The sequence below is a fragment of the Lutra lutra genome, chromosome 3 (assembly GCF_902655055.1).
Source record: "Lutra lutra chromosome 3, mLutLut1.2, whole genome shotgun sequence".
Lineage (NCBI taxonomy): Eukaryota > Metazoa > Chordata > Mammalia > Carnivora > Mustelidae > Lutra > Lutra lutra.
In genome coordinates, this window is record NC_062280.1 from 198,904,639 (window position 1) to 198,925,827 (window position 21,189).

At 56.7% G+C, this 21,189-nt stretch overlaps 1 protein-coding gene and 1 long non-coding RNA gene across 6 annotated transcripts in view; one reads left to right on the forward strand and one right to left on the reverse strand.

Moving 5' to 3' along the window:
* Nucleotides 1-1,020, forward strand: LOC125094832 (uncharacterized). Its single transcript, XR_007125716.1, has 2 exons — nucleotides 1-473; nucleotides 534-1,020. It is a non-coding gene; the product is annotated as an uncharacterized LOC125094832 (long non-coding RNA).
* The window catches only part of RAB20 (RAB20, member RAS oncogene family), a 27,840-nt gene continuing 6,909 nt past the window's right edge, over nucleotides 259-21,189 (reverse strand). For 3 of the 5 annotated variants that reach the window (XM_047720400.1, XM_047720398.1, XM_047720397.1), the window contains one exon: nucleotides 259-1,439. In XM_047720400.1, the coding sequence (XP_047576356.1) occupies nucleotides 910-1,439 (530 nt within the window). In that variant the 3' untranslated portion in view covers nucleotides 259-909. Of the gene's footprint in view, nucleotides 1,440-3,774; nucleotides 4,778-4,820; nucleotides 5,359-21,189 lie in introns of those variants that run through there. The other 2 variants (XM_047720396.1, XM_047720401.1) reach the window with 2 other exon arrangements.

Here is a 21,189-nt window from a genome sequence, read left to right on the forward strand (position 1 = left end):
AGGGGGCTTCGGGCCAGGAACCGCCCATGTGACCCACGAAGCACACCTGAGCAGAGACAGACCTTCTAGATTTCTGTTCCTGGAGCTCATGTCTCGAGACAACGACAAACGGACCGATCTAAATATTCTGCAATGTCTAGGGTCCACTGCAGGTTTAAAGACAGAAGCGCTCGGCTCACAGCCACCTCCCAGCGCCCCCAGCAAGGGCCCACCAGGGGTGAAAATAAGGTCTCAATCAACAGTCTGCACACCAAGGTCTCCTCGTAATCCTTTTTAATAATAATCAGCTCACACGGCTACAACCAGTATGAAAGCAATAATCCCGGACTTTGTATAAATTAACAAGCCAAGAATCAAGGTGACACTACCAAACAAAAGGGCCAAATGGTAGGACCAAGGAGAGACCGCCACCAAGACAATGTCTGCAAAAACATGGAAGTGGGACAGGTGCCACAGCCAGGTGCCACAGCCAGGTGCCCACGCACACCAGGTGCCATGGCCGGGTGCTCACACACACCAAGTACCATGGCCAGGTGCCACGGCCAGGTGCCCACACACACCAGGTGCCAGAGCCAGGTGATCACACACACCAAGTACCATGGCCAGGTGCCACAGCCAGGTGCCCACACACACCAGGTGCCGCAGAAGCTGGGCCACAGGCTTCAGCAAGGCCGGGATATAGGAAAAGACCAGCACCGCACAACGGTCCTCAGGATCCTGGCTCAGAGGAGTGTTTCCTGCAGGCAATTCCCGTGTCCCCCGCTTCCCACACAGCGATGCAGATGGAGGAGCCGTCCCGGCAGACCACGGAACACCCCGCTGTTGTTGTCCCCGGATGTCCTCCTCCATGTGCCGCCTGCTTCGCAACTCCGGCCCACCGCAGACACCGGGGCTTGGGGCCCCGCTGAGTCAGGCACAGCACCCAGACCTGGTCCGTCTGGGCGTCTTGTGGCTGCTGATGTCCACGGTCTGCGGCGGCCCCTGGGCTCTCTGCCGCATGATCATGGGCACTACCATGTCGAACAAGGTCTCGAACAGCAGGTCCACGTTGTAGCCAGTCTTCGCGCTGGTCTCGAAGCACATCTGCTCTGCAGCCGGCACAGCCTTCTCGTCCAGCATCTTGTACTTGAGGATCTTTCTGTAAAGGGCCACCGCGTCCTCCAGCTGCACCAGCTTGGGCACTTTGGGTGATCCACCGCTGCCGGCAGACCTGGGGCCGGGCCCGTCCTCTTCCCGGCCCTCTGTGGCCCCCTCCTCGACGAGGTCCACCTTGTTGCCCACGATGGCGAAGAGGCAGTCCGTGCTGGCGGTGTCCGTGAGGCCCAGGAACCTGTCCTCCAGCTCCAGCAGGCTCTGCGGGTGGCTCACGTCGTAGGTGAGGATGATGGCGGCCGCGCCCCGGCAGTACAGGGAGCCCAGGCCATGGAACTGCTCCCGCCCTGGCCAGGAAGACAGAGAGAGAGAGAGAGAGAGACCCCGGTTATCTCTCGTGCAAGGACGTGCCCCACCAACCACACCCCACGGCAGCCCCAGCGGGACGCTGGAAGTGGACCCAAATGCAGGTATGGTCAGAACCAGGCCAGTGGAGACACTGTCTTGCACAAAGGAGTGAGCGGCCCAGGCCCTACGGGGTCCAAGGATGGCGCCCTTCTGCCCCGGGAGGCGGCACAGCAGCCTGGTTTCCAGGCAAAGCTTTGAATTTCACTCCACGCACGTAATTCAGAGAAAGGGTCACGGGCTCACACCACCTAGGTCAAAAGGGATCCCTGACAAAAAAGAAATAAAGAACCTTTGGTCTGTGAGTGTTAGGAGCCTGGACAGAAGGCATGTTACCCACACACGTGTATTTATTTAAAATGTGTGTCCTTTGCCAATAAACCACCATTTTCAGCCAACTGACCAGAGAAACACAATTTCTACCCCAACCCCCATTCTGATCCGGTCCTAACATAGGTCAAGCTAGCCCGCCTCCCTTCCGGGCCAGCTGGCTGCCCGCCCTGTCCAGCCCCGGGGAGAGCAGCGTGCCGAGAAGGCCGGCCTGGGCCCGCACCGGACCGCTGAGGTCCCCCCGCACAAAGCCACACGCGAAGCTACGGCTCCCGCTTGTCCAGCAAAGCCCCAGGTGTCTCCCCACATGATCCAGAGGGGAAGAGGCGCGGAGAAGGTGCCTCCAGGGCTGGCAGGGGCTGGAGGCAGCTGTCTCCCGAGCTGCTGACAGTGGACACGACGGGTCAGAAAGCTCCCGAGGGCCACCTGCCGACGGCGGCGTGCACCCCAGAGCCGCACGCTGCCCTCTGCAGCGACAGCCAGCAGTCTTGGGACGGATCATTTCTTTAAAGCTCACGGCAAATGACACTGCCTGGAAGCAGGCAGAACGTCAGCGGCGCAGCCCCCGCCCCGGCGCTTCCTGGACCCACCCCAGGAGGCGATGCTCGAGGAGTCTTTAGAAACAAATGGGAACACTGGCCGAGGCGGGCATCAGCTTCTAAGAAAAGCGTGACAGGCTTCCCCACCATCGCTCTGAGCTAGGACTCCTCCGTCAGACACCAATCCCATCTCCAGCAGCGAGGAAGGTTTTCCAACAGGAAAAATGCTCCCAGCCCCCACCCTAGCCCTCCCAGGGCAGCGGCCACGGGAGAGGGCGGCGGCCTTCCAGCCGTCCCGGGTGGGGGGGGGGTTGTCTCCGAGTCTGCCAGGCGGTTCACTGAGGACAATGGGGACAACTAAGCCTGGACCTAGAATACTCTTCCTTTCTGGATAAAAATGTCTGCTTTGCCTTTTAAAAACAAGAAAAAGTACACAATAGTGATACGAGAAAAAGTCATAGTAACTAAGGGCGCGGGAATGGAAGATCCCACCTGCCAGGCCGAGAGTAGCCCGGAGCCCGTCCGAGCAGCCGCTACAGTCCCACAACCCAAGGGCCAGGCGTCCCCGCGACTGAAGGGCTTACGGGAAGCCGCCTGCGCGCCGGATGCGCTGAAATTCTGTTTCAGAGACTGCGGCATTCGGCTGCTTTCCGACGCGTGCAGTGCCCATCACGGCACAGACACAGCGAACAGAACCGGGAACTGAACCCGAACTGAATTCAAGTGGGACGCCCTGGGATGCGCAGCATGGAGACCACAGCGAACATGGAGTGGGGTCGGGGAGACTCGGCCTCTGACAGCCGGCTGCGCCCAGCTCACAGTGTTTGAACTCAAGCCTAGTGAGTTTTCTAGTGGTTTTCAGGCCTAGCGGAGTGAGGCCCTGCTGCTGCGCCCCGAGAAGTTCCGCTCCGGGTCTACGCAGGCGGTGCGCACCAGCTCTCCCGCGGCAGCCGGGCCTGGTCTCCCTCTCGCCCCACACCGTGTTCCCCGGCCTGAGGCCCCACATGCCAACTCCAAAGCCAAAGCCCCGGGGATTCCCATGTTTTGCCTCCTGGGCTTCCCGAGGAACTCGACAGCCTCATGGTCAGATTCCGGGGGCGCCAGGCTGCCCCGCGCCAGCCCTGAGAGGGTCAGGAGAAAACCAGGAGCTGCTCCGAGTTGACCAGTGCGGCTGCGGGTCGTCGGACCCTGGACCGGGTGACCGGGCCAGGCTGCCGAGGCGGACAGGAGTCCAGGAGAGCGACCCAGCCTCCTCCACCTCCAGGAAGCCGCCTGGGCTCCCCCTGCGATGGGTGGTCCACAGGGCCGCAGGTCGGGGGCCTGTGCGACTGACTGTCCTGGACCCCTGGCTCATCTCAAAGCAAATCAAGACGAGACCCGTTTCACTGAGGTCCCCCCATGTACTCACATCCACAGGAGGGCCTTCTTTTTGAGGCTGAATAATCTTCCATTGTGTGCCTGGGACACACTTGCTTTGCCCATTCATCTGTCCAAGGACACTGGGGGAGCTCAGTGCAGCAGGGACACACATACTGCGAGATGCCATCTACCCTGAGGCATGGAAGACAGCCACATCTGGAGATGCAGAGACTGGCCTGGTGCTCGCCAGGGCCTGGGGCAGGGGAGAGGGAGAGACAGAGAGCAGGAGGGGAAGGAAAGCTTGGGCCAGTGACCAGGAGAAGCTGGGGCAGCATCAGAGCGGTGGACATGCCCACGCGGCCTTCCCAGCAACCGCACAAAGGGGGCCTTCCCCTCCGCACATCTCAGAGGGCGAAGCCAAGACCGGAGCCCAGAGCCAGGACCCTGGCCCACCTACGAGGCAGTCTGTGCTCTCACCACCCGTGGGAGAGCCGGACTCTGGGCACAGACCATCTGCTTTCAAGTCCCCACAGTGTGACCTTGGGCAAGGAACTCTCAGCCCCCTGTTCCAGTGTCCTGTGGCCAGTCCCCCCCGAGGGAGGCTGTGAAAGTGGGGGACGCGGGGAAGCTCCCAGCAGTGTGCGTGCTCTACGTCCGACCCCTCCCAGACCCGAGCACAGACAGACACCTTCCCAGGACCCCATGTCCCGGGCTTGTCATCAGGCGCTCACACACGGGCTCCGGTGGACACGTCCACCACAAGACCGCCGGTCTTATTTTACGACCCTGCCTTCCAGAGGATGGCCTTCTCCCCAGCTCCGGGTGTGATACTGGATCTGCGGGGCTAGACCTGTGTGGCTGAAAACAGCCTGGCAGCAGGCACAGTGGGGGGAGGGGGGACAGGGACACGAGTCGGCCGCCCACAGGGACCCCAGGCAGCTACTAGACAAGGGAAACTGCTCAATTGGCTTCTCTTCCATTCTCAGCCGTCCTCGGCCCAAGGACCACCAGCCCTCAACCCCGAGCACAGGATCACTTCTGCTGATTTAACACACGGGTGCGGGGCCATCGGAAATCACAATGCTGGCCGCACGCTTTAAACACGGGCATGTTCTGTTTCATTATTTCTGAAATGAGAGTGACGCGGGGACCCCCGCGCCAGAGCACATGGACCAGGATGTGACGGGGGCGTGGGTGCCCGTGTGAACTGAGAAGCTCCCTGGGGAAGGTGAGGGCAGCCAGAGGGGACCCCCACCGACTTGTCTGGAGCAAGTGGGAGACAAGCCGCCAAGTGTCAACGGGAGAAGCAGGAGGCTGCTGATTTCGATGGGTCGGAGCGTAAGGTCTGCCAGGAAACACAGACACAAACAAGAAAAAAAAAGGGACTTTTTTTTTAGGCGGGGGAGCACAGAGGGGCAGAGGAAGAGAGACTCTCCCGCAGACTCCGGGCCCAGCACGGAGCCTGATGAGATCCTCGATCCCGAGACTCCGAGAACATGAGCTGCACCGAAATCAGGAGTCGACGCTCCCCCGACTGAGTCCCCGAGGTGCCGGGAAGGAGGAACTCGTAAAACACCCTGCAGGGTCTGGAACACCCACGGGCAGGAGTTCACAAAAGCACCAGTGTGGCCACCTGAGAAAGATAAAGAACTCGGGTCACAGCACCAGAGGTGGGAACGCGGAGAAACAGGTGGGCGTGGGAACAGCCTGGAGGAGCCCCGTCTAGGCGGAGCTGTGCCCTCCCTCCCTTTGAGATCCCGTAAGAACAGAATCCTTCTTCCATGCCCTCAAGTCCCACTGTGGGACTATACACGCGACGTGAGATTACTGCCACTCGAACATCCTGGGTGTGTTGACTCGAGTCCACCGCCACGGGCGGAATCTGGAACGTTCTCCCCCTGGCTGTGCTTTGGAACAGACGATGAGCATGGCTGGAGAAAGGCCTGGGGAAACGGCCACCCCCAGCAAGGTTCACAAACGTCTGAAGCCCCTTTGGGCATTAAGAGAAAAGCCGCACCTGTGCTCCCAGGGTGATGAAAGGCCTGGCCGTCCGGGGCCAGCATGGGGCGCAGCCGCCTCTCCCAGTGTGCGCACACAGCAGAGGCAAGGACGCTTCCTGCAAGGATCCACCATCCACCAGGGGTCCCAGGCGCACACAGGGAGCCCCCCCACCACCACACACCTGTGTGTCAGCTAACCACAGAGCGGCAGTGCCCATCTGGACTCCAGCGTTAGTGCAGATGTGACCATGAAGGTTACTGAGACCTGCAGTCAGCTGACTCTGAGTAAGTCGATGGCCTTCCACGATGTGGGTGGGCCTTGTCCAATCAGTTGAAGGCCTTCAGAGCCTGGGTTTTCCTGGAAAGGATTTCTGCATCAACACCACAGCCTGGGTTATAGAGCCTCTCAGCCAGCTGCCTCACAGATCTGGACCTCAAGACTGCCACACCAGCTCTTCCCCGGACTCTGGCCCGCCAGCCCGCCCCACAGATTTCAGACTTGGGAGTCCCACCCTCGCCCGAGCTGACGCCTCCGGCTCCCTCCCTCTCTCCCTTCCTCCTTCCTTCTTTATTTACTTTGTATTTATTTATAAACTCATGAACTTATACGTATTATATTTATATACAAATGTAATATTTACATAATATATATTTAATATATAAATTATGTATAATACATATTACATGTAAATACAAATATGTTTTATGTTATATGTTATATATAATTATATGTTAAATATATATATAAATTTATGTTTCCATTTTAATAATTACAATTACTTCCACGTCTGACTGGTTCTGTGCCTCTGGGGAAGCCGGAGGATCACACCCGTGTCTCTGGAATGCGTCCCCTCAGGAACGAGGCTGTTGAAAGCAAGGGCTCCCCAGAGGGTGCGCAGTCTCGGTGGCCTGTGTCCCCTCCTGCTTTCCCAGCTCCAGACTGTCTCCAGGGAGGCCCCGATCCCCCCTGGAATGGAGAGTGCCCCTGCAAGGTGGCCTGGGAGCCGTGAGCAGCACACCTTCCGGGAAGGTGGTCCGCGGTGGCCCACAGCTGGGTCCCACCCCCAGACCCACTGGGCCCCACAGGCAGCAGGAGGCCATGGTCCCGGCCGCACTGGCCGCTCGCCCACAGAAAGGAGGGCAAGTCCGGGGACAGGCTTCTAGCAGCTGTATGCATCGCTGAGGACTGAGACAAAACAGTCTGCCCTGCTCCCGGGCCTGACCGGCTGTCTTCCCACATGCAGACCCCACGGGGCAGACCCTTCCCACAAAACACATGAGCCTCCCTGCCAGGGTTTCAACAGCTGAACAAGAAACAAAGGAAAGCTAGGATTTCCAGATCCGAGACCTTCATGGTGGGCAGGGGCCAGGATAGAACGGGGAATTAAAGGGGGCATTTGCTGGGGTTTGAAGTTATCTCCTCCTTTCTATCTTTTATTCTTGCTTTCTGTCCTATAAAAGGGGGCCCTGTCATCCGAAGGGGGCGTAGTGGTGGCCCCCGGATGCCCACAGGCCCTCGGCACTGGAGCAGAGGAAGCGGGTGTCAGGGTGCCGGGCTGTGGCAGGGTCCTTCCCATGGCCATCCACACCTGCGGGGGGACAAGCGGAGGCACAGAGGCTGACACCTGCAGAGGGAACATGAGGCAGGGCCTGGAGGGCCCCAGCTGCCAGCCCAGGGGTCTCCAGCAGCTGGGACAGACACACGGAGCGGTGTCCCTCAAAGCCTGCAGCCGCCCACACCTTCACTCCAGACCCACCAGGACGGTCAGAATAAAACCCTGCCCAGGACTCACACTCCGCAGGGGCCCTGGGCTGCAGGGCGAGGCCTGCCCGGCCACAGACACCAGAAGCCACACATCAAACAAGACCAGGTCCACGTGCAGGGGTCAGGCTGCCCAAAGAAGCTTCTGCTTCCTCCCCTTGGCCCTCCCACCCCCTCCACACGCAGGAGACAAGCGGGACATCTGTGGCCTGCAGTGACCCACCGAAGAAGAAGCTGATGGGACAGCTGGGACAGCACTGACCTCGGGTGCCCCGGCCCATGGGGACAAAGTCTGTGTCATCTACTGAGCCAAGTCAGCAAATCTGCTGACTTCCTGAAAACAAGTCGCCAATCCCACGGCTAAGTCCCTGTGGACAGCAGCGTCTAAAATTGCTTCACTGTTTCTGGCTCGGCCTGGGGTTGCCACGGGGAGGACCTCTGTCCTCTAATCCGATCGCTCGAGAAGGAACCAACCACCCAAGGCCAGTTCGCTGTCTTTCTGGAGAAATGCAAGAGGGAAGAAGCGGTCACCACCAAAAACTAACAAGTCAGCCGTGAAGGAGGCGGCAGCTGGCGGCGCCCCAGGGGACACTGTCCCAAGACCCAGTGTGAAAAGCACAGGTGGCCGGCACTAGGCAGGTACGGGCAGGGGGACACAGTCCCCTGGAGTCCGGAGCTCCTCCCTGCTGAGCTGGCAGAGCAGAAGCAGGGCTGGGGTGACCACCCGCTCTTCAGGCCCCTGTGTGAGTCCGCGGGTACTCACGCCCCCAGCACTGTCGCAGCACCCGCTGCTTCCGTCACCGCGCACAGCCCGGACGTGTGCAGACGCCTCTCAGGGACGGCACCCAGGCCACCCAGCAGGGCAGGCGTGGACCCCGGCCATCGGGGTCAGAGCCCCGCTCCCCGGGCCAGCGCCCAGTCTGACTCGAGCACGGATTAGGGGGAGACCTGGGTTCAAGAAAAGAATGCCAGTATTTCAGAATCCAGAGGAAACAGCGGCGGGTGGGTTCCCTGTTTCCAGAAACGGAGCAAACCCAGAACGGCCAGATAAGTGCACAAAGAGACGCGTGAGCCGCGGCGCCGGCTCCCATGGACGGAGGCCGCCTCCCTGCTGGGCAGCAGCGCACACAAATCTGAAGAAGCCGGTCCCTGCTCTTGGACGGATGGGGGTGCACCGGGTGTCCACAGCCCCATCCCGAGGCCAGACCCTTCCCACTGCCCGGGCGAGGCCAAGCCCCCCAGGTTCACATGTCCCTGCACAGGAGACCCCCCGGACCCTGTGCTGGGCGAGACCTGAGCCAAGAGCCATCAGCTGGATGGAGTTTGAAGGGACAAACCCTACCCCACAACACAAACGGGACTGTTTTTCTGCCAGAAGGAAGAGCTCAAAGCCGGCACCAACAGAAGAGGGTCAATAGCATTTCCAAGATAAGCTCCTAATTACAACCCGAGTCCGATCCAGTCACTCACGTGTACAGTTCCTTACGTTTTGCGCTTAGCAGCCTGACGCCATTAAAAGGTCTAAATAAACACGGCCCGCGTCGTGGCACGGAGGAAAGTGGCTGCTCTTGCGGCCACGGAAGGCCACGCGCTTCCACGGGACCGACACAACAGCGGGGCTGCGGGCTGCACAGGGGGTGGGGGCCGCCGTGGCTGGGGGCACGCAGGCCCGAGCCAAGTCCGGAGACGTTCTCCTCTCCCCGGCAGAGGAGCCCAGCCCCGCGGCGACTTCCATCTCCCAGGACCACCCGCTCTGGGACAGAGAGAAGGCCGCTTCAGGGAAAAGGAACTTGTTTTCTCATTTAAACACACGCAACGTGCTTTTACCCAAATCGGCACATGGGCCATTTCTGCTTGTTTGATGACTTGATGACTAAAACACAAAACAAAGACCGTGCCACATGCCAAATGAACTAAATCATGAGCTGCACAGAAATTCATCCCTTGCCTGGGACTCACCACCAGGCTTTCCGAAAGGACTGGGGCTTCCTTCTCAAATCATTTTACTCTCCTCAGACATGAGTGTACCAAAAATAATTCCGTAATAAAACCAAACAGTTCAAATAAAGATACAATCTCTAACAACCTGATATTAAGAAAAAGAGGCAAATCCAAAGAAAAGACACTTACATAAAAGACTGAGCTTTAAAAAAACAGAAAGCTCTCCCATACCAGCATATGTGATCCAATCTCCTAACCTCCAACAGATACACTGCTGTCCTGGGATAACTCACTTCTAGAATGAAGTTATCGGAGAAAAATTCAATTATTTGCCAAATGTTCTACTTACTAAAAGCAGGAAACTAAAATCGTTTTGGACTTTTCAGGGCAAGCTTTTCCTTGTTTCAGAGTCGAGACTGAATGGCAAACATTCTTTATGGAGCCTTCTCGAAACACCAACTTCTCTAGCGGCCTCTTACCGCAGCACCCCATCCAGTAAACAGCGCAGTTACTTCCGACAGCCCAGCTCTCCAGAACGGCGTCCTAGTCTTCTCCAGAATACAAAGTCTTCTGAGAAATCCACACAGCAGAGAACAAAGGTTTTTCTGTTAATTCTATCCGAGGGAAGCATATTAAACCTTTTCTGAACAATCCTAAGGAATCCCAGAATCTCCCAGATGTTTACGATGTCTGGCTATCTCTTGCTTCACACTGGGCGTGTCCTCATAAAACTCCCCGGAGAGTACCCTATGCATCGACAGACACTGTGAAACCAGGACCCCCTTCTGGGGATGGCTCGGGCGGCCTGGAAGTACCTCGGTATAATTTCATCTGTTCAACAGCACAAAAACCCTTGTAAGTGATTCATATTAAAGTATTCTGTTAGAACTCATTTTTTTAAAGATTCAATTGTTTATTTTAGAGAAAGACACAGAGAGCGACCAAGTGCATGAGCAGGGGGAGGGCAGAGGCAGAGGGAGAGGGAGAACCAGGCTCCTCACTGGGCAGGGAACCCGGTTGCGAGGCTTGATCCCAGGACCCGGGGATCACAACAAGCCAAAGGCAGATAGATGATTAACCGACTGAGCCACCAAGGGGCCCAAAAGCAAATCTTTTGAATAATTACTTAGAATAGTCAAATTCACAGAGACAGAAAGCAGAGTGGCAGCCGCCAGGACTGGGGGGGCGGGGGGGGGGGGAGTGCAGGCGTTGGTGTTCAGTGGTACTGAGCCTTTTCTGGTGGGGAGAAAGTTCCGGAGATGGCAGTGATGGTCGCACAACAACGTGAACGTACTTAGTGCCACCAAGCCGTACAGTCAGAAATGAGTCATATGGTCGTTTTGCTATGTGTATCCTACCATGATCGAAAGACTGTCTGTGGGCATGCAGGTGGCTCAGTCCGTTAAGGGCCCACCTTCGGCTCAGGTCACACTTGCAGGGTCCTGAATCAACCTCCCTGTCCGCTCCCTGATCAGCAGGAGCCTGCTTCTCCCTCTCCTCCCTGCTCCGGCTCTCACTATCTCTGTCACTATCTCTGTCTCTCTCTCACAATTAAATAAAATCTTTAAAAAAGAAAAAAACTGTGTATTTAAAGAGATGACAGGTAGACAGACAGAATTGCATGTGAAAAACGGCACCTACTAAGAACACCAGAAAACCCGAAAGGCCGAGTCCCCGCCTGTCTCGACCCTCACAGCTCCCTTCTGCAGCGGCTGTGAGCCCAGAGCGCTTCCTGTCCCCCGGGAGAGCGGACTCGGGAGGGCCAGGCAGGACCTGGATTCTCGGGCCCACGGACCTCCCTTTGGAAAGCAAGGCTGCAACGCCACCAGGGGTCCAGTGGCCATAACCATCAATGCAGGATGAGACACGTATGAGCACAGCTAACTCTGCGACTCACCGCAGCCAGGTGACAAAGTGTGACACTTTGCCCGTCAGCCTCTAGTGCCTTCTCCTGGGACTCTGAGCCTGGTGGCGTTCCCGGGGAGGAGAGGGAGGCGGCGGCAGGTGGCTCCAGCTGCAAGGGGCCACTTGCCAGGTGTTAGAGCTTCCCTCTTGAGGGAAGCCGTGGCTACACAGTAACCAACCGGAGTTAATCAGACTGGAAATTAATTAGGTTTGGAATGCGGCTTTGCAGTTGCTGAAGGAAAGGAGAGCGGCTGAGCAAACAACAGGTCCACAGACTTTGAAAAGTGGGAACAAAGTGTCCACGGACACGATACGATCACAGTGCAGGGCCCTGCTACTCCCAAAGCTCTGGGAAAGGCAAATCACACAGTGTCCTTATCTGTTCCTAAGGCAAGGTCCTGGCAGGAGAGCTCCCGTTAGGACGCACTCTCAGGAAGCAGTTAAAACATCCCTCACTCAGCCTGGCTTTTCATGCCGTAGGACAAGCAGCAGCCAGTCCGAAAAGAACTGCTTCCTCTGCCCTTGGTCACTGACACAGGTGTCCCTGGGCCTCAATGTCCCCACCACTGTCGTCTGTCAGCACCCCCTCTCAGAACCGCCACCAAGAGCTAACTGAGATCCCACTTCACGTGCCTGGCAGAACGTCAAGCTAGACACGCGTGCACACTCGCATGCATGTGCACACACGTACACGTGTGTGCCTGTGTGCACACACAGGTAGTCTGTCCTCCCCCACTGTATGGGGCACATATGTGATCTGGAAGCAGAGCCCCGCCGCGCTCACGCAGCTGCTCGAGGACCCCCAAGAAGCAAGCGGCTCCTGGCACCGACAGCGGAGTGATTAGTCTGCATAAGGAAAACGCCAGACAATAAGGGTTTTAAAAGCAATGGGGGGGTACCTGGGGGGCTAAGTCATTAAGCACACCTGAGATCGAGCCCCGCATGGGGCTCCCTGCTCAGCGGGAAGCCTGCTTCTCCCTCTCCCACTCCCCCTGCTTGCATTCCCTCTCTCACGATTTCTCTGTCAAATGAATAAATAAAAATAAAAAATAAATAAAAGCAGCGGAAGGGGGTGCCTGGGTTTCTCAATCCGTTGAGTGTCTGCCTTCAGCTCAGGTCATGATCCCAGGGTCCTGGAATCAAGCCCACGTTGCGTTCCCTGCTCAGCAGGGAGTCTGCTTCTCCCTCTGCCCACCTCCCCCACCACTTGTGATCCCTCTCTCTCTCTAATAAATACAATCTTAAAAAAAAAAAAAAAGCAATGGAGGGCCTCCAAATTCCGTTAGGAAAAGAATGAGATTGGATTGAGCATTTTTTAAAAAGATGTTGTTTGTTTGACGGAGAGAGAGATTGCACAAGCAAGGCGGGGGGGAGGATAGAGAGGGGGGAAGCAGGCTTCCGAGCTGAGCAGAGAGACCCATGCGGGGCTCAATCCCAGGACCCCGAGATCATGACCTGAGCCGAAGGCAGAGGCTTAACCCACTGAGCCACCCAGGTGCCGTGGTCAAGTATTTTTTAGAGCAATGCTACTCTGAAATGTGTTAAAAGGCAATTTTCAAGAAAGGGCAAAACCATGACTCCCATAAAGATATAAAAAGCAAATACTAAGGTGCCTGGCTGGCTCAGTCAGGACAGCACACAGCTCTTGATCTCCGGGTCATGACTTTGAGCCCCACATTGGATGCAGAGCCTACTTTAAACAAACAAAAAAAAGTAAATATATGTTAAAAATCTTGTTTAGTTCATTGAATGAGGGAGCCAGACAGATGTCATCACCGGCTGAAGGGCGTCAAGGAGATGCGGCTGTGGAAGGGCACACAGTGACAACACCGAGTGCCACGGGATATACATCAGGTACGAGGAAATTAATGAGCACACAGAGGCAGAACCATCTTCTCCACGGAGGACAATGAGCCACCACAGCTTCAAATCCAAGCGAGGCCCCATCCCACCACGCACACCTTTCCTTCACAGCACGAGGGGACGGTATGAGCCCATGGCCTGCGGTCGCATCCGTACCCACGTGAGGTCCACAGGAGGAACGCCTCTGCCTCGTCCCCTGCTCGTCCCCGAGCTCCGCAAGGTGCCCGATACGTGGCAAGTGCACAGAGCTGACTGAGCGAGCAGGTGGGTGAAGGTATTCACGACTCCTGCGGGTCACTCTGGACACGGAACGGGACTGAAACCAGAGGGAACTTGGAGGCAGCCGCACCGACTCCTGGAGCTCGGACAGGCACAAAATGGAGAGTCAGCACAGAGTACGAAGATAACAAAACCCTCGCCTCGAGCCCCAGGAACAGGTACAGAGCGGTACGTGCAAAGGGCACAGACATGACGGACCGTGCCCTTTACTCTTTCGGGGGCCTCTCTAGGCCCAGCGTGCCTCCTGTTGAGAATGAATGCTGACCATCCCCGGACTCTGGCCAACATGCTACCAGTTTTTTAAGTTCTTTATTCCTGTTGGCTCATCTCACTCCACAGAAACAGTGGTCGCTTGACTGGAAGCTGGAACTCAGCATCCAGCAAAATACATGAAAATTAAACAACAAACCCAAACAATGCCCATCAATCAGCCCAAAAGTTATTCCTCAGCAGGTCAGAGAGAAGCCACGAGATGGGAATAAGGACAAGTGTCCCCTCCTTACAAGTGCTCAGGGGCCCTGCTGGGCCTCCGGGGAAGGAAGAAAGCCCGGGTGCAGGTCCTGTGAGGCATGCGGGGCCCCTCACACCCACGTCCTAACTAAGCTGCAGAACCAACCCTGGAAATCGGGTTCACTACCACAGTTTGAGGACGAGGCAGCTGAAACTCAGAGACAGAAAGGACAATATCCTGCCAGAAAACTGTCCCACTGATTCGGCTAAAAAAAATTCTGCTGCCTCCCAGACGCAGCCGTGTGCCGGAAGTTGGGGCCACTGAACCATCGAGCGGCCTGAGACAACCACTTTCCACGAGACCCACAGTCACCCATCAGCTGTCTGTTCTGAGCAGACGCCCGCTTTGAGTGAGGACACAGCGACTAGCAGGCCAGCCATCTCTGTGGGGACACAGACCTGGGGGTCTTTCCGACACACAGGCTCAACCCAATCCGGAGTGTCTGCGAACAGGCCAGGCCGAACGTGGTACCATAAAGCACAGGGAGTGCACCTCCTTCCCCAGGACTCGGACATGGAGACCTGGACGGCCCCCAAACCAGGCCCATGAGCTCATGGCAGCGGGCGGTGGGTCCCACGGGCCCTTCTTGAACCAAGTTACCCAGGAACAGCGCAGCCGAGTCCACGGGTGAGAGATCTGGGACCCCCGTCTCAAGGGCAAGTCCTGTGCTGTGCTGACTTCCAGCGCTGCAGGAGAACACAACCTCAGGCACGGGGCACTCCAGCAGCTCGACGTGGCAGAGGACGACACGGAAGCTCTTCCTTAAGAGACAGGTGGCCCCGAGGTTGGAAGCAGTTTTAACATAGCACCACAGGGTGCTGGCACTAGACGGCGGTACCCATCGCCCCATCGTGCACGTGCGCAGAGACCCTGTGCTGCTCAGAGCACGTCACAGGCTCACTCTCCCTCACACTAGAGGTCACCTCTGTGAAGGACACACACGCTGGGTGACCATGTGCGGAAAGCCCGGGGCAGTCGGCCCACGTCAGCCACTTCTGGGCTTCAGGTAACCCGGCACGGATATGACCTTGGCACCACCCGGGGTCCTGGGACGATCCAGGAGCTAACACACATACAGAGCCAGGAACAGCCCTGGTGTATACAGTAGGAGCTAGTTAAGCAACAGCTGCCATTTGGCCAAAATCACAGGGAGGCTGCTGAGACAGGGTCCCCGAACGATGGTGAGGTAGCTGAGCCGCCACCACAAATGTGCGAGCTGTTCTGCACAGCTGCACTGACTCAAACCACACGAGCGCTTCAGGTGCAACCGGAACGAAAAGGCTTCCTACATCAGGTGTAACTCTCATGCACCCCGCCGTCTCCCCCGATGCCTGCGAAGGCTCCTAACAATGAAATGAGACCTTTCAAAGGATAAGTAGGAAAGGAGATCAGCAGAATACAAAACCCGAACCTGAGGGCAACTTTTTTAACTGTCAATTTTTTTTTAATTTTTTAATTTCTTTTCAGTGTACCGGAATTCATTGTTTATGCCCCACACCCAGTGCTCCACGCCATACGTGCCCTCCACAATACCCACCACCAGGCTCCCCCACCTCCCACCCCCCGCCCCTCCAAAACCCCCAGATTGTTTTTCAGAGTCCACAGTGTCTCATGGTTTGTCTCCCCCTCCGATTTCCCCCAACTCCCTTCTCCTCACAACTTTAGGTAGAACAATGCATCCCAGGGCACCTGGGGGCTCCGACGGTGAGGTATCTGCCTTCAGCTCAGGTCATGATCCCGGAGTCCTGGGATCAAGCCCCACATCGGGCTCTCTGCTCAGTGGGGAACCTGCTTCTCCCTCTCCTGCTCCCCGGCTTGTGTCCCCTCTCTCTCTGTTAAGTAAATAAGATCTTTTAAAAATACTAAATAAATAAATACTCTCTTAAAAAAAAACACACACACAGAACACAAAACCTGCATTCTTGGGATGCCTGGGTGGCTCAGCCAGTTAAAGGTCTGCCTCCAGCTCAGGTCATGACCTCAGGGTCCTGGGATCAAGCCCCACGTTGGGCTCCCTGCTCAGGAGGGAGCCTGCTTCTTCCTCTCCCTCTGCTGCTCCCCCTGCTCCTGCTCCCTCTCTCTCTCTCTCTCTAAGTAAATAAAATCTTCTTTAAAAGTGCACCTCTAATTTTCAGAAATAAAGGAAAAAGCAAACGTACGGCAACTTTCCCACATATTCCATGTTCCCCCACAAAACACACAGTCTGCGAGTGTGTGTGGAGAGAAAGGCCATCCACAGGGACGAAGAAAGAAGCTCTCCGAGAACCTGTGAGGCAGACACACCAGCCAGCTGCAGCACGACTCGCGCACGCTGAGCGCTCAGGGCTCCAGAGCAAGGTGGAGGGTCCCAGGGGCCGCATGGAAACGCAGGAACGCCCAGCCCCCCTTCTGCAATGTTGGTGAAAAGCAGCCACCGGGGCTGACAACCAAAGAAGGGGACGAGAATTTCTCACTGCAACAAAGCACACGCGCGACAGAAGTCCTGGGAGGGGGAAGGAGAAGGTCCATGGCCTGACTCGGCATAGACAAGCCAACGGGCCCCCTCCCCAGCCCCCCTTCCCGAGGGTCACTCCCGTCCGAAGAGTTTTACAAATAAACACAGGAGCAGCTACAAAAGAAAAGATCTTTTGTTTCTCTACCAAAAAAAAAAAAAAGAAAGAAAGAAAGAAAAACAGCGCTTCCCAAACAACGCTCCAGCCAAGGGACGGCTCTCCCGCAGCCACGGGACCGGCCTTGACCCCAGACCCTGCGGCCGGGACGGACACTCCATTAGGCTGAGCGCTCCAGGCTCTCATCTGCCTCCCCTGCCGGCCACCCTCCCACCGGGGACGCCATGAGGACAGTTCACACGTCCTTTAGGTCCACTGAGCGAGTCAAGCACGGGGAGCTGAGTGAGCACAGGGGTGGGGGGGGGCGGCTGAGTTGGAAGACAGACCCCCCAGCCCACCCTCCTCCGGAACAGAGATCCAGCTGCTGACTGCCAGCTCCTCCCACCCCGGCCACGGAGGCCACAGGCTGTAGAAGCAAACCCCCACCATCTGTGGTCCTAGAGCTGTCCCGGCTCGGTCACGGCCAGGCTCTCACCGAGCCGGCCACCGGGCAGGTGCGGGCGGGGTCTGTCCCTCCAGAGCAGGGACAGCCAGCCTCCGGCCTCAGCCTCGCCTGCACCGTGCTGCTCCCAGGGCAGTGGGGACCCGTGGGTGCTCCGCACAGGGAGGGGGTCGGCCGTGCCCGCGGAGGGTCGCAGCACGGAAAGGACAGCGTTAGGTCTGTGTCCCCCTGGCCTCCAATCCTGGCCCGATCCTGCCCCGCTCCCAGCGCAGCAAAGCGCCATTGCCTCCGGCCTCGCTTCCCGCGGAGGGAAGCCACCAGAATCCCCGCCGCGCAAAGCCGCTGTGAGGCCCGGAGCTTGGCGGGAGCCCCGGGAGCCGGGACGGAGCTCTGCTGCTCGCAGGGTCCGGGCCTCGGGCTCGGCCGGCTGCACGTCAGCCACCTGGCGAGCATCCCCCGGGCGCTTCTCTGCTCCAGCACCCCCTCGACCTCCCGGTGGACTGAAACAGCGGAGGCCTGAGATGACACCCCCAGACGGGACACCGAAAGGCAGCACGGAGCAGGGAGGAGCAGGACAGAGTCCCCACACTCTGATGCCAGCCCCTGTTCTGCCACCAGCTGGGCGCTGGACATGAGACACGAACTTCCGGAGCCTACCTCTTCACACAGAGAGGGAGAAGCTGAGAAGACGGGCAGTTGCGGGAATCGCACCAGCCGCTATCTACCTCGTCCACCTGTGCCCCGTTACACGGATGGGACCGTGAGCGACACCTGCCCAGCGAGGACGGAAGACCCTGAGCGGCTCCACCGCCGAATCCCGGCACCTGCGAGGGCCAGTCTGGTCTCGAGTTTGCCGCCAACAAGCCCAAACAGGTCAGAGCCAAGCTCCTCTGTGCCCACGGGCCCAAGGCCGTCTGATCCCCGTTAAAAAGGAAGAGGAGGCGTGGTAGGAGCTGAGCAGTTTCAGAAGTGGGAGCCGAGCACAGCGAGAGGCAGGCCGGGGTGAGGGCAGGCAGCCACCCTTGCCCATCCACACCATCCAGGTCCACAGGACAAATCAACCAGCAGGGGTGAGGTGCTCTGAGGGAGACACAAGCTCGGCAGAGTGTCTGTTGAGACGCAAATTCTAGAAAGTGCGTGCATTTTGGTTAGCTCACTCAGAGCAGCGGGGAAGGGAGAGCTCCAGAAAGGGCTGGATTTTGCATGCTGGCTGGAAATAATTTATCACTGGAAACCAAGGGATTCGTGGCCACGGCGGCTCTCACCGCGCTCCGCAAGTGACCTTCTTTCTAAAAAACGCTGCGGATGGGGCGCCTGGGTGGCTCAGTGGGTTAGAGCCTCTGCCTTCGGCTCGGGTCGTGGTCCCAGGGTCCTGGGATCAAGCCCCACATCGGGCTCTCTGCTTGGCCAGGAGCCTGCTTCCTCCTCTCTCTCTGCCTGCCTCTCTGCCTACTTGTGATCTCTGTCTGTCAAATAAATTTAAAAAAAAAAAAAAATTAAAAAAAAAAAAAAAAAAAAAACGCTGCGGAGACCAAAACAAACCATGAAATGTGTGTTTCGTGGACCAAAAAAGAAATCAAGACCAAAACCTTACAACTCTTAGGTCTGCTACTGCAAGGGGCCACTCTGCAAACGCCCCGCCTGGTTCCAGACACACGCAGGCTACACCGTGTGTGTGTAACACATGTTACACGTTACATGCGCGTTACACCCGCAGAGAAATGAACAAACCCGGGCAGCTGGGTGGCTCAGTGGGTTAAGCCTCTGCCTTCGGCTCAGGTCATGATCTCAGGATCCTGGGATCGAGCCCCGCATCGGGCTCTCTGCTCAGCCAGGAACCTGCTTCCCTTCCTCTCTCTGCTGCCTCTCTGCCTACTTGTGATCTCTGTCTAATAAATACATAAAAAATCTAAAAAAAAAAAAATTCACAAACCCGCCCTAAGATTTTCCCACACGTGCTCGTGTCAAGTCAGCCAAGAAAAACAAGCAGCAGCCTATTTTCCTCGCGAAGGGGGCTGGGTCTTAATTACCTGCGTAATAAACTCTCCCAAGTCCGTCCGTGAAAACCAGGTCTCTGAAACGCTGCACGACAAACGAAGGCGAGCGCAGAAACTCACCTCGTCACCAACGGCGTTGGGTCAACTGCTGTGGAACGTCCCCCAACCCTAAAACCCAGACAGCCAGCCTACTCGTGGGTCACTCACCTGAGAGATGAAAATCAGTGTTTATGCAAAAACCTCTATGTGCGTATTTACAGTGGCTTTGTCCATCATCACCAAAACTGAAAGCCATCCGAGTGTGCTCCAGCGGGGGGACGGACAGGCATGAACGCCACAGCACCAAGGAATTCAAACGCCTGAAGCAAAAGAAGCCAGACTCCAGACGCCCCACACTCTGGGTCTAGAGAAGGCCAGACTCTAGGGACAGAGACTCGTTGGTACCATCTGGGGCCGGCGGTGAGCCGAGGAGACTCCAGGGACACAAGATTGTGGTCTACAGTAGAAATGGTTTGTATCTTCATTGCGGTCACACAATCCTAGGTATGTGTCAAGTCTCCTAACTATACACTAAAAAAAAGTGAATTTTACTGCATAGAGGCAAACATTCAATAAACCTTAGATATAAAACACAACCTAGACAATTCTAACAAAAAACAAAAACTATTACCTACACAAAACTTGTTGCTAATTTCTAAACAAAATCCATATAAAAAAAAACTCCCCAATTTGCTTAAATAGCGTATTAAGCACAAAACAGCATTCTGCTATATGTAATTTCTTTTTAAGGTTTTATATATTTAAATGAGAGACAGAGCGACAGTGAGAGAAGGAACACAAGCAGGGGGAGTAGGAGAGGGGGAAGCAGGCTTCCTGCCAAGCAGGGAGCCCGATGCGGGGCTCGATCTCAGGACCCTAGGATCATGACCTGAGCCGAAGGCAGAGGCTTAAGCCACTGAGCCACCCAGGCACCCCACAACTCTGTGTAATTTAAGGAACAGAAGAAAACCAAGTGCACCCTGGCGTCACATGGGACATGGAGCCTGTCTCTCCAGAGTCACGTGCTGGGACAGAGGATGGCCAAGAATGCGACAGCAGCGTTCTTCTCCTTTGCTCTCAGTCCTTGAAAAAGATGCCTCCTTTCTGACCACGTGGGGTCGGATGTGACACCGCTGTCTGTCCCTTTGATTCCACCTCTCCTCCGGCTGCATTCGAGACTTCCTCCTCGTCTTTCGTTTTCAGGATTTCATTATGTTGCGTTTTGGCAAGGATCTCTTTCCATTTATACTGTTTGGGCTTCTCTTGGCTTCTAGAACCTGCCGGTTTCTGTCTCTGCTGACTTCGGGAAGCTCCCGGCCATTACTTCCTCTGGGACTCTGTGAGCCGCACCCTTTCTCCTGTCCTTCCAGAACTGGGACGGCGCGGTGTCCATCTCCCACCCCACTGGCCGCCCGGCTCCGGTCACTTCCCTCTGTGCTCTCCGTGCTCCGGGCTCCGTGTTTGCAGCTGTCTTCCCACACCGTTCCTTTCTTTCTCCCCTCCTCCCGGCTGGGGAGTGCTCCCGGAGCCTTCTGTTTTGTTACGGCACTTTTTTCATTCAGAAATTTCCATGTGGGTCTTCTTTAAATTTGATTTTGCTGAGGCCCTCTATTTTTTCATTTGTTTAGGGGTTCGTGATTGTTCACGGAAGCAGGCTCTGGATGGCTTTCAGGCCCTTGTAGGGTAACACGACCACCTCTGTCCGCTCTGGGCCGGCCTCTTGTCATTGTCCTTTTTGACTCAGTTGGAGGTCTCCCTGGTTCTTATATGATGAGTGTTTTGTTTTATTAAAACCTGGACATTTCCACCCTGTGCTATGAGACACTGGATCTTCCTTAAATCTTCCCTTTGAGCTGGTTCCTTTATCCCAGTAGGGCCCAGGGGGCTGGGGCACGTGCTTTCCCTTCCCTGACAGGTGGAGGCAGAAGCCAGACTCCCGGGGCAGCCTCCACGGGCACTGCCCAGGGGGAGGGCTCGTCACCTCCTGGCAGGAATGAGAGTCCCCACTCCTATGAGATCTTGATGGTACAGATGGGGGTGCCCCAGCCTTTTCTGAGTGTTTGGCTGGACTACAGCACTTGCCATCTAAAAGGTTCGTTGGGGGGTGCCGGGGTGG